This window comes from Doryrhamphus excisus, linkage group LG12 (genome assembly GCF_037039965.1).
Source record: "Doryrhamphus excisus strain RoL-2023G ecotype Guam linkage group LG12, RoL_Dexc_Guam_v1.1, whole genome shotgun sequence".
Classification (NCBI taxonomy): domain Eukaryota; kingdom Metazoa; phylum Chordata; class Actinopteri; order Syngnathiformes; family Syngnathidae; genus Doryrhamphus; species Doryrhamphus excisus.
Genome location: NC_136368.1, coordinates 12,380,862 through 12,393,981, shown reverse-complemented (window position 1 = coordinate 12,393,981; position 13,120 = coordinate 12,380,862). Strand labels below are relative to the sequence as shown.

Below are 13,120 nucleotides of genomic sequence, written 5' to 3'. Positions count from 1 at the left end.
TCTATCTATCTATCTATCTATCTATCTATCTATCTATCTATCTATCTATCTATCTATCTATCTATCTATCTATCTATCTATCTATCTATCTATCTATCTATCTATCTATCTATCTATCTATCTATCTATCTATCTATCTATCTATCTATCTATCTATCTATCTATCTATCTATCTATCTATCTATCTATCTATATATATATATATATATATAAACTATATATTATCCCATATTAGCAGCAGAAATGTATATTGACGTCGTGCCACGTTGGCATGCTTTTCCATGGTTTTTCACTTTTTTTTTCCATCTGCGGGGCAGCTTTGAAACTACTGTCCCACAAAATTTGCAGAAGAGGCAAATGGTGTCCTTTTGAAATGTGACCAAGCTTACTCTGTCTTGAAGTGAAGGAGAACTGAAGGAGTGGGATTGTCTGGTTGTGATGTCACTTCCTGCGCCCCTTTCAGATCATTCAAACAGACTTTTACCACAGGAAATATGTCTTTGGATGTTATTTTTCATGGTAAAAATAACAAGATTAACATGTGTTTTGTGCCATTCGTCGGGGGCTCCCCATTGCAGGGATCAACTGTATAGATAGAGTCCCCATCACTCCCAGTACTGGGATACTTTGTACTTAAGAGGTTAAAATTGAGGTTAAACCTGAGCTTAAAGTTGCTTCTCCCAAGTTTTCAATCTGATTTTGTTCTGGTCAGGTGTCCTGTTACAGCCAGTCACAGCAGAGGGAGCAATACAACGGCCGATCAAGAGCAAATACAGCATGAGGAGGCGTGTCTGTGGATCGACCAATCAGATTGCAGGGAAGAACCTTAGGACAAGGTGGGATGTTTTTTTTTAAAACAAGTTCTATGACAGAACCAAAATGACTATTTGTTCAACATTTATTTGACTGGATTGTGTCATAATGTTCATGTTGTCATGGTGACGGAACGGGCGGCTAGAGGACAGCAAACTATTTTGTCTCCTCCACTTGCAGGTCCTCCACCTCCTCCTGCTTAATGTTGATGAAGACATGGATGAATGAAAGGTTGAGAAATGAAGCAGGAGGAGGGCGGGACTAAACAAGGAGGAGGAGGAGGTTGAAGAGGAGGTCTGTGTGCAGGATTCCATCACACTTAGCAACAGCTTTGTTGTTACCATGGCAATGCTGTGTAATGTTCTCTGCTCCCGCCTCGTCCTCTCTCGCTCTCTTGTCTCTCTCTCGTCTTCACTTTCTCCCTGCGTTGCCACGGCGATTCTCTGGGATGAGGAGCCGCATCGTTCAGCGGCAGTGTCGGAGTGCTGAGCCGAGCAGGACGTCCACAGACGATCCTTCATCCTCTCCGAGACGCTGTCATTTCCCCCGCTTTGACCTGTCAACTTTGACCCCTCGCTTCCTCCATCACAGCAGATCAGAGATCAGTGCCATTTCTGGTCGGCTGCTGGCTGACGTCACCGCAAGTTGGATGAACTTCCGTCTTTTCCCAACACCAATTGGCATCCATGTTGGCAGTCTGACATCTGTCCGACAGCAACTCACCTCCTTCTCCTCCTCCTCTACACTGACATGAACGTGGAGGTGCAGGAGTCACCGCTATCCCTGGAGGAGGAACTGCAGGAAGAGGAGGAGGAAGAGGAACAGGAAGATGTTCCACAACTGGAAGATGAGATGAAACTTGAGGAGGAGATACAGGAGGAGGAGATGCAGTGGACGGAAGAGGTGCAGCGGGAGGAACAGGAAACTGAGGAATCAGAAAGGCAGGAGGTACAAGAGGAGGGGGAGGACTTGCAACAGAGACAGGTACATCAAACTGAGGAGGGGGAGCAGCAGGAGGTGCAACAGCTGGGAGAGCAGAAAGAGGGAGAGCAACAAACGGAGCAGGGAGATGAGGTGGTGCAACAGGAGGAGGTGGTGCAGATTGTCAAGATGTTGCAGGAGGATCCAACTGAAGAAGTGCAGGAGGAGGAGGAGGTGCAACAGGACGAAAAGCAACATATGAAGGTAGTGTTACAAGAGGAGGATGAGGTGCAGCAGCAGGAGGAAGAGCAAGAAATGGAGGAAGTGCAAAAATATGATGAGGTACTTCTAGTGTGGGAGGACAAGGTGCAGCAGGAGGAAGAGGTGGAGGAAAAGGAAGTGAAGCAAGAGTGGGAGGAGGAGGTGCAGCAAATTGACAAGTTTGAGTGGGAAAATCCCACTGAGGAGGTGCAACTAAATGACCAGCAGCAAGGGAAAGAGGAGGAGGAGGAGGTGAAGCAGGGAGAAGCACAACAAATTAAGGTGGTAGTTCAAGATGAGAACGAAGAGATACAGCAACTTTACTTGGAGGAGGTGCAGCAAGAGGTAGAGCAAGAATTGGAGGAGGTCCTGCAAGAGGAGGAAGAGGAGATGCAGCAGGTGGAGGTGGAGAAGGAGAATAAGATACAGCAAGAGGAAGAGGAGAATGATAAGGAGAACGTGCAGCTTGAAGAAGAACATCAAATGGAGCAATTCCAGGAAGAGATTCTACAAGAGGAGGTGAAGGCAAATGAGGTGCAGCAAGGGTGGAATGAGGAGGAGGAGGAGTTGCAGGATTTTGTGGATCTTTTGGATCAGAACCACAACAGTCAGGTTCTGAATCGCCTCAGAGGAATGTAAGTAAACAGGAAGTACTGAAGCTAGATGATGATGTCATGTTATGCCGATAATGATGTCATGACTCCACTAATAATGAGCACATTGGTCACCGTGGCGATGTCATATGTGCTTTTTTTATGTTTATATATGTGTGTGTGATTTAGGGCTGTCATGTGCACTAACAACATAATCTGTGCATGTGACACAACAACACCCCTTGGTGCTGCATGGTTGCTGTGGCAACGTCACAGTGTTGCCAAGCAGCGGTCAGTCAGTGAAGACTGCCAGAGGTGGCCTGCGGGACCAGAGTCCTGGTCCACTTTAGTGACCTGTGCAACCTTTTGAACTTGGGAGAATTGTTCAAGTCAACCTTGTTCATCTATGAAATTCATTGTTTGAAGAGGTGACCTCATCGGTGACTCCGTCATGTGCAGAGATGCATTTCATTTCCCAACTGGAGTAGTAGAAGTAGACGTCTACATTTTCTAGTCCACTGGCACTGCTGGGCAAGACATTAAACAAACCAGGATTCAGCAGCAGTCCACAAGATGAGTTTGCTAAAATAAAAGTGCATTGTGTTGCCAAATCCTCACACACACACACACACACACATGCACACTGGCAAGTCAAATGTGTGACAAACAAACAGTGAGGGAGACACATTCACTCCAAACGTCTCTCACTTCTGCTAATCTGCAGCAGAAGTCATCATAGGACTAAAATAGAATCATTGTGCCTGCTGGCTGTGTTCTATCCAAAAGTGGACAGATGTTTTCATCACAGGAGGGAAACTCCAAAAATACACGAGAGATGCTAAACCACAAAGCGATCAGAAGAGTCCAAGATGGCCGTCAATGTGTGCAGCAGATCAGTATGTCACAAAGCATGGAGCACAGAGTACTTAGCAGCGAAGAATTGAGTCATTATTTCAGGCCGAAAGGCCAGAGGAGAGGGAAGAAGCCGATTGGCTGTTGTGGTAACATTTGGGTGGGGCTAAATGACAATATGACAGGTGATAGTCATGTGACTATCACAAAAAAAATTGTTTTCTGTCTCTTAGCTGGATGCTAACTAACACACACAACCTTGTGTTCCTGGAAGTGTGTGTGTGTGTGTGTGTGTAGCTCCTGGCTGTGAATGAGATTACATGAAGGAACCAACAGGTTATCCCGTGTGGAGGAGCAAATATTTGTGTATGTCACTGGCTAGTTTCCATGACAACCACACACAAGCCCCTTCAATGCAGCAAACAAAGATGGAGATGCTTTTTATTTCTCAGCAAAGTAGTTTTTCGTTTGCACAGACAAGATGATGTGTCACTCTGTCCTCTTTGTGTTGTTGTTTTGTTTTTATTGTGTGTCGCTGCTCTCATGTGATTTGAGTGATGAAATGAGAGAAAACTTGCATGTTCATCACATCTTTCTCCTCAATGCATGAGTGTGTAGGTCCTGTAGATTCTACAAAGATGCATGCGTGGGTGTATAGGGCTTTTGACTGTCCATGTGTAGGCATGCAGGTTTTACAGATATGATTATTAAGTGTGTAGGGCCTACAAACATGTATGTAGGAATGTATGTGTGGGTGTGCAGGGCGTACAATTGAGAAAAAAATGCGTGAACTGTATGTGTACACAACATGAACAGATATCAAAGTATATTGGGTACATGCACATAAATGCCTGTGTGTTCTTTTTTTTACAGGCAGAAATATAAAAACACATCACAGAGGTAAGACGGACACATACACAGTCTACGAGTCACAATTCCTATAACTTAAAAATGTCTCTCTGTGTGCCCTGATGTTACCGTGGAAACTAAAACATACTCTATGCTGTGTAAAGGAAAGTGTTTGGTTGCCATGACAACAATAGGATGCTTTTCAGCTACAAGAGTCAAGATGATGCATTAGGACCTAAATAATTCCTGGAAATTGAGTTTTCACTTAAAATATGTAAATTTAAGGACCTTTAACTTTTTAATTTATTTTAAATTTATTGTTATTATTCTGGGCTGCACGGCGCTCGAGTGGTTAACACGCAGGCCTCACAGCTAGGAGAACCGAGTTCAATTCCACCCTTGGCCATCTCTGTGTGGAGTTTGCCTGTTCTCTCCACTTGTTCTCCATGTGCTCGGTTAATTGGCGACTTCAAATTGTCCATAGGTATGAATGTGAGTGTGAATAGTTGTTTGTCTATATGTGCCCTGTGATTGGCTGGCGACCAGTCCAGGGTGTACCCCGCCTCTCACCCGAAGACAGCTGGGATAGGCTCTAGCACCCCCGCGACTCTCGTGAGGATAAGCTGTAGAAAATGAATCAATGAATCAATGAATGTTATTATTCTATTTTAAATATTTCTGTTAACTCAACTGGGTCTGACCACTAAAGGTAAGGTAAGAAGATTAGTAGAGCTTTCACCTTCAGATGGTGGAGGTTTCCGCTGACTGGCTGTGCCATCATCTGGACATACACACACGTCACTTCAGAGCTGTGAAGGTGCAAAATGTGACCTCCCACTGTCACTTAGACAGTCTGACAGCAGAGTGATGAGCACCTCTAAAGGGAGAAAAACAAAACATAGCCTGACTTGGCCACTTGGCCACATCATCATGCTAAAACTTCATGGCCAACCCTGTAGGATGCATCCTCAGAAATCCCAAATCCCACAATCACTTCCTGGTTTCACCTGATTTGACAACGCTTGCATTGATGTGCCACTATTTCACACAAGTTTCCAAACTACTTAATTCAATCCATTCATCCATTTTCAATGCCACTTATCCTCGTGGGCATGCTGGAGCCTATCCCAGAGGCTGGGTACACCCTGGACTGGTCGCCAGCCAATCACAGGGCACATACAGTGCATCCGGAAAGTATTCACAGCACTTCACTTTTTCCACATTTTGTCATGTTACAGCCTCATTCCAAACTGAATTAAATTAATCTCTTACCTCAAAATTCTACACAAAATACTCCATTATGACAATGTGAAAAAGTTTTTTTTTGACTTTTTTGAATTTATTAAAAATAGAAAACTAAGAAATCACATTTACATAAGTATTCACAGCCTTTGCCATGAAGCTCAAAATTGAGCTCAGGTGCATCTTTTTTCCACTGATCATCCTTAAGATCTTTCTACAGCTTAATTGGAGTCCACCTGCAGTAAATTCAGTTGATTGGACATGATTTGGAAATATAATAACTGTCTATATAAGGTCCCACAGTTGACTGTGCATGTCAGAGCACAAACCAAGCATGAAGTCAAAAGAACTGTCTGTAGACCTGCGAGACAGGATTGTCTTGAGGCACAAATCTGGGGAAGGATACAGAAACATTTCTGCTGCTTTGAAGGTCCCAATGAGCACAGTGGCCTCCATTATTCGTAAATGGAAGACGTTTGGAACCACCAGGACTCTTCCTAGAGCTGGCCGGCCTTCTAAACTGAGCGATCGGGGAAGAAGGGCCTTAGTCAGGGAGGTGACCAAGGCCCCGATGGTCACTCTGTCAGAGCTCCAGCGTTCCTCTGTGGAGAAAGGAGAGCCTTCCAGAAGGACAACCATCTCTGCAGCAATCCACCAATCAGGCCTGTATGGTAGAGTGGCCAGATGAAAGCCACTCCTTAGTAAAAGGAACATGGCAGCCCGTCTGGAATTTGCCAAAAAGCACCTGAATGACTCTCAGACCATGAGAAACAAAATTCTCTGGTCTGATGAGACAAAGATTGAACTCTTTGGTGTGAATGCCAGGCGCCATGTTTGGAGGAAACCAGGCACTGCTCATCACCAGGCCAATACCATCCCTACAGTGAAGCATGGTGGTGGCAGCATCATGCTGTGGGGATGTTTTTCAGCAGCAGGAACTGGCAGACTAGTCAGGATAGAAGGAAAATGAATGCAGCAATATATAGAGATATCCTGGATGAAAACCTGCTCCAGAGCGCTCTTGACCTCAGGCTGGGGTGAAGGTTCATTTTTCAGCAGGACAACGACCCGAAGCACACAGCCAAGATCTCAAAAGATTGGCTTCAGAACCACTCCGTGAATGTCCTGGAGTGGCCCAGCCAGAGTCCAGACTTGAATCCGATCGAACATCTCTGGAGAGATCTGAAAATGGCTGTGCACAGACGTCTCCCATCCAACCTGATGGAGCTTGAGACTTGCGTAGAAGAATGGGCAAAACTGCCTAAAGATAGGTGTGCTAAACCTATGGGATCATATTCAAAAATACTTGAGGCTGTAATTGCTGCCAAAGGTGGATCAACAAATCAACATGTAAATGTGATTTTTTTGGTTTTCTATTTTAAATAAATTCAAAACATGTCAAAAAAACCTTTTTTCACATTGTCATAATGGAGTATTTTGTGTAGAATTTGGAGGTAAGAGATTAATTTAATACAGTTTGGAATGAGGCTGTAACATGACAAAATGTAGAAAAAGTGAAGCGCTGTGAATACTTTCCGGATGCACTGTATAGACAAACAACCATTCACACTCACATGGACCCAACAATATTAAGTTAGGTCCTTGGTCGCAGTAACAAAGCCCTTACGGTTCTTTATTTACTGTTTGTGTGGTCAGGCTCAAAGCGGTTCTGGACCAAATGGACCACGGTGTAGTGGACCTGCAGGAGCTGCGTTGCAATTTGCAGCTGGCGGTTTCAATGCTGGACACCGTCTACACGGATGAGACCAAGTAAGACGGGACATGGGTGGTTGGACATGCGGGGGGAAAAAAAGACTCTAACTGTGCTGAGGTTCTGTACAGACGTCTTCTGGATCCCGAAGATGAGCTCAGTGAACTCCAGGCCGAGTCGGTGCCCAGCGAGGTGCGTGATTGGCTGGCGTGCACCTTCAGCAGGAAGATGGGAGTGGCCAAGCGTCGCTCTGAGGAGAAGCCCAGATTCCGGAGCATCGTCCACGCCGTGCAAGCGGGAATATTTGTGGAGAGGTGAGGTTCTTCAAGATTCATGCATCAAGGACTTTATTGTGTTGGAACAAAACAACACATGCACAGTGTTAGACCACCACAATGTGTCCCAATGGACAGATTCCTTTCCAATACACATTAAATCCCAATTAGAATGTGTGAGGCAATGAAAAACAAAACAGAACCAAGTGATGCCTGATAGTGAGGATGAAGGCACGACGTAATGACATTAGTGTGTAGACACACTGTGGAGCATGATGTTGATGATGGTGAGGTCTGCTGTCATTAGAACTCAAATTAGTCGTAGTTGACAGCAAGGTATCGCTTCATCTGCAGCGGCTTAACGACGCGTGAAATCAAAAATGATCAGCCACACTGTGTTTGGATGGCCGTTACCATGGCGACTGACAATCCATCCTGCTCACAAAGTGTGGAGGAGGAAGGAAGGGAGGCTGCCTGCTCATGATATTTTTATCTGTTTGTGTGTGTGTGAGACAGGATGTACAGACGGACTTCTAACATGGCTGGACTCACGTACCCACCCACGGCTCTGACAGCTCTGAAGGTATATTAAAAAAAAAAAAGTTTTATTGCTGCAGCTGATGGAGTTTGCATTTTCTCCCCGTGCATGTGTGGGTTTTCTCCAGGTACTCCGGTTTCCTCCCACATTCCAAAACATGCTAGGTTAATTGGCGACTCCAAATTGTCCATAGGTATGAATGTGAGTGTGAATGGTTGTTTGTCTATATGTGCCCTGTGATTGGCTGGCAACCTGTCCAGGGTGTACCCGGCCTCTTACCTGAAGACAGCTGGGATAGGCTCCAGCACTCTTGCGACGCTCGTGAGGATAAACAGTAGAAAATGAATGAATGAATGCTGCAGCTAAATCAACAGTGACATTATCACATCCGTCCATTCATTAAAAACATTATCATTTTAGCGTCCCAAATATACAGTATGTATATAAACAACAACTTTTACTATTTTTCTTTTTTGGTGCCCCTTGACTCTTCTTATTGTAATTTTTTCAGGACGTAGATCAGTGGTCCTTTGATGTGTTTGCCCTACATGAGGCCACTGGGGACCATGCCCTCAAGTTCCTGGTCTACGAGCTGCTGACCCGCTATGACCTCATCACCAGGTTCAGGGTACACACATTTTCATGTTGTTGGAGCATCCACACAGTGTGTCTGTTGTAACCAGTAGTCAGAACCAGTTCTAGCCACAGTCCGTCCTCTGTCCAGATCCCGGTCCCAGCTCTGGTGCAGTTTGTGGAGGCTTTGGAGAATGGCTACAGTAAACACAAGAACCCATACCACAACCTGGTCCATGCCGCTGACGTCACCCAGACAGCACACTTCCTGATGCTACATACTGGACTCATGGTATATTTACAGAACTTGTATTGGATGGGAAGATGCTCCAACAGGAACTCTGAGGGGGTGACTCCACTAGAAACCCTAACCTCTAGTGTGTGTGTGTGTGTGCGTGCGTAGCACTGGCTTAGTGAGTTGGAGATTCTAGCGATGGTGTTTGCAGCGGCCATTCATGACTTTGAGCATACAGGAACAACCAACAACTTCCACATCCACACAAGGTAGACCCCTCAAAAAACCCTCAAAGTTTGTTCGCTATCATGTGTGCAGATATCGTGCACTTTGACCTCATATGTCATTCATGTGCCAGGTCGGAGGTGGCCATCTTTTACAATGACAGGTCAGTGCTGGAGAACCACCACGTGAGCGCCGCCTACAGGCTAATGGCCGAGGAGGACACCAATATCTTGATCAACCTGAACAAGGACGACTGGAGGTGCTCACACGCACCTGTACGTGCATGCTCGCATAGAGACAGTGTTAATAGGCTGTCATGTTGTTGTGGTCTCACAGGGAGCTGAGGGCGCTCGTCATTGAGATGGTGATGTCCACTGACATGTCGTGTCACTTCCAGCAGATCAAGACCATGAGGAACACCCTGACACAGTCACATGGGTCAGTGAACCTTGAACCCTTGTGCCGAGCTTTTCCTAGCTTACAATATCAATGACACCTTCAATGTAAGACTCGTATGTTCTGGTGACCATGTGACATCTCTGCAGTGTGGACAAAGTGAAGGTCTTATCTCTGATGCTTCATGCCGCCGATATCAGTCATCCTGCCAAAGCGTGGCCGCTGCACTTCCGCTGGACGCACAGCCTGATGGAGGAGTTCTTCAGACAGGTCAACACACACGCACACACACAAAGTCATGATGTTCATCTTGACTGACATGCTTAATGATGTGTTTTTTAGGGAGACAAAGAAGGCGAACTCGGACTTCCTTTTTCACCTCTTTGTGATCGCAAGGCCACCATGATAGCACAATCTCAGATTGGTAAGAACCAATAATAATAATATCCATCTATTTTCTATGCTGCTTATCCTTACTAGGGTCGCAGGTATGCTGGAGCCTATCCCAGCTGGCTTTGGGCGAGTGGCGGCGTACATCCTGGACTGGGACATTAAAAAAAATCTAGAAATAATAATATGATATTTTCACAAAGAAAAAAGAGCCGAGCTATTAAAATAAGTCTAACAGGTTCTTGTTTTTGCCACCATGTGATGTTACTTTTATGTGTCCATATACTTATGTCCACATAAATGACATAAAATGTCACTTCCTGTCTCTCTTCTTCTGTGTCAGGTTTTATTGACTTCATCGTGGAGCCGACATTCAGTGTTCTTGTGGACATGACAGAAAAGGTGATTGGTCCTCTGATAGACGAGGAAAGAAAGGCCCGGGAGACAGGAAACAGGCGGTCTAGGTATCAGAACCAATCCTCCTACACAAATTTTCACAAGTCAAACAAACAAATCCTGTATTCATTTGTGTGATGAACGATTACTCTCAGGGGGCAAGTCATTCTGACTCTTATCCACTTTAATAAATGTAAAGTTGTAGTGATGAGCTATTAATTAACTGTGACAGCTCATTAGTTAGTATAACGAACGCCAGCTGGTGCAGCTGTGCGAGAGTATGTTGGTAAACGTGACTCCTTAACTCCTTGAAGGGGACCTATTATGCTAATTTCTCTGCCCTTTGTATTGAGTTGTGGACTCCTATAGAGCAACTACACAGCCAGCACAGAAAGCTTTCTAGTTCTTCCAGAATCTGCACCTATTCAGCTGTATTTCTTTGAATTTTGTGGTTTCCGCGAAAATGGTCTGTTTTAATGTATACAACCCACGGCCCGCCGAGGGTGTGGGCGGCGGCTCATGCTGTGGTTGGTCACACTACCGAGTGCATAGAAACACTTACGGTTTGTGCCGCTTAACTGGCAATTTTGCCCAATACCGAGTGCATATAAAGACTTCCGGTTTGTGCCACCAGCTTTATAGGAGTTCATAAACGGCGACTTATCTTTTTAAAATGTCAACTTTTAACATACAGCCATGTGTGTTGGTTCCCAAATCCAATTCGCAAGAAGAGACTGTACAGTCCGAGGTTTCTCAGGAAAAAAGTTTACTTCAAGACGTCTCTCAATGGTAAATAGCTCTAGCGTTTTGGGGGGAGCCGGGATTGGGGGAGCGCAGAGAGTTTACAAATAACAACGTTCCCCTTCTGTGACATCACAAAGGAACGATTTTACCACACCTTTTTAAACCAAGCATTTGAGCCATCCCAAACTTATTTTAGGACTCACTACCAAATGTGCAAACCTCATTATCCGAAACTTTGGCATCGTTTAACACGAGAATACAACATTCTAACTACTTTTATAGGTCAGAAAAGTGGAAAAAGCATAATAGGTCCCCTTTATGTGTAGCTTTGGACATCATGTTGACAACTCTGGCTTTTAGTTTGATACCTTGCTCTCTCGACTCTCATTTGGAGGACCTCAGTTTGAATCCTGGCTTGTACAGGAGAGTTATGTTGGGCGTGACTCAGATAAAAGTGTCGCTTAGTGGGATGGGCGTAACAAATCCCAGTTGGGGTGGCTGTGTGATTAAACGTGACTCCTTGATGCCTTAAAGAACTGAGCTGGAGGACAGCCCTTTACTCTAAATCGGTGGGGATGTGTGGACCGGGGTTCGAGCTCCAGTGTGTGGAAGAATGGATGATGGGGGCAATCACTGCTAGATTAGCATATGAGGTGTCTTTGGGCCGCATGCCGGTGACGTCACTCATCCTGCAGCCTAACAGGAAGTGGCTCTGTCACTGTGGAGTCTGTCCAACGACATAACAGCGGTCGCCATGGCAGCAGTGATGACGGGCAGCTGGACTTCTCCTTGACCGCCATCGACCTGCCGGCACTAAGGGCGCACCTGTCTGGTGTCATTGCCGGCAACAAGGAGCGATGGAAAGAACTCTCTGTGGACGGTAGGGGTGCACGCACATACACATACAACATTGTGATGTTACGTGGTTCCTTAGTGTGTTTGCGTGTGTGGCCAGAGTTAGCCAATAAGGAGCAAGAGGAGCAGGAGAGGGCGGATTCTAAGGACCAAACACAGGACTCCAATGACCTCGAACCTGCGGACCACTCCACATGGAACGGTGCGAGCGGAGAATCGCAAGTACACACTCGCTGAGCTGTCTGTGTGCTGACCTGTTGTTATTGTGACGCCTGCAGGGGTGGGGTCAGGAGAGGAGCAGGAAGACGAAAACACCTGATGGACATCCACTGTGAAGCGTTTGAGGGGAAACCGTCGTCTTGGCGAAAGAAGCGCAGTGACTGAGCCGGTCCTGGGGAGCCTCAAGGGCCCTCCAGGAGGCCTCCAGATCTTTTGTTTACTAGTGACGATGAAGGCATCATGCGCTTCCTAGCAGCTTCATTGTCCAAACATAGTGGGGCGGAGCTATGGAGCTGATAGGAAGTACCCGTGTCGTTTGTCCCATTAGAGGCAGGGAGGGTCCACATGTATAACACTGTAGATGAATCTAGAAGCTATCAAGCCTGCATGTCCACCATGCATCAGTGCTGTGGATCACTGCTCTACTAGCGCAGCTTCTGATGTTTTTACGCTCATCATTGTTGCTTCTTCTGGCTGTCAAAGATCAACCATCAAAATGGTTTTACCCTCAAACTGTTCAGCCAGCAAAGGGGCAGGGCCTCCATCATGACATTCTTTTGAGCACTGTGTCTGTTCATGTGATGTGTGCTGTCGCTATTGTGCACTTTGTGTGTGTGTGTGTGTATGAGAGTGTGCACTGTACAGCTAGCTTCTGTAAACTTGTATTAAACATTTTCAAACTTGGCCCAGTCACGTCTCTTGCAGGTCACTAGTGTAGTCAAAGGTTGGACAGGATGGAGTCTTTTAACGCGCATCTAAGACCCCCTTCAGCTGGCCACTTCATGAGGTACACAAGCTCTGTCTTTACAAAGACATTGTTGACTTTTGATTGACAGTCTCGACAGTCTCGTTGCATTCATTAACAGTACAGTACAGTAACAGTACCTTATTATGCTCTACCACCACCAGAGAGCGCCAGAGGAACATGAACCCACCACAATCAAATACTGTATAGTTCTGTAGTATTGAGAATAGTTATGATTTAAGATAAGAGAACAAATGATAACTTTGTGATTATTCTATTTGGAGGCA

At 45.5% G+C, this 13,120-nt stretch overlaps 1 protein-coding gene across 1 annotated transcript; it reads left to right on the top strand.

Annotated features, from left to right (window-relative positions):
• The first annotated feature begins 1,146 nt into the window (after positions 1-1,146).
• pde1a (phosphodiesterase 1A, calmodulin-dependent) lies at positions 1,147-12,766 on the top strand. Its single transcript, XM_058082922.2, has 16 exons — positions 1,147-2,630; positions 4,314-4,340; positions 7,188-7,301; positions 7,374-7,556; positions 8,034-8,100; positions 8,567-8,683; positions 8,780-8,920; positions 9,032-9,132; positions 9,222-9,347; positions 9,425-9,526; positions 9,634-9,754; positions 9,827-9,908; positions 10,218-10,338; positions 11,710-11,894; positions 11,970-12,071; positions 12,148-12,766. Exons 1-16 carry the CDS (start codon positions 1,564-1,566, stop codon positions 12,186-12,188), a joined length of 2,697 nt encoding a protein of 898 aa, XP_057938905.2. The 5' UTR covers positions 1,147-1,563; the 3' UTR covers positions 12,189-12,766.
• The last annotated feature ends 354 nt before the right edge of the window (positions 12,767-13,120 follow it).

What these genes read in the sequence shown, in the direction of transcription:
- pde1a (XM_058082922.2), top strand. Translation starts at nt 1,564, where the DNA reads ATGAACGTGGAGGTGCAGGAGTCACCGCTATCCCTGGAGGAGGAACTG. An exon ending in CTGAATCGCCTCAGAGGAAT is followed by an intron (nt 2,631 to 4,313) that starts GTAAGTAAACAG and finishes TTTTTTTTACAG; the next exon opens with GCAGAAATATAAAAACACAT. An exon ending in GGACCACTCCACATGGAACG is followed by an intron (nt 12,072 to 12,147) that starts GTGCGAGCGGAG and finishes TGACGCCTGCAG; the next exon opens with GGGTGGGGTCAGGAGAGGAG.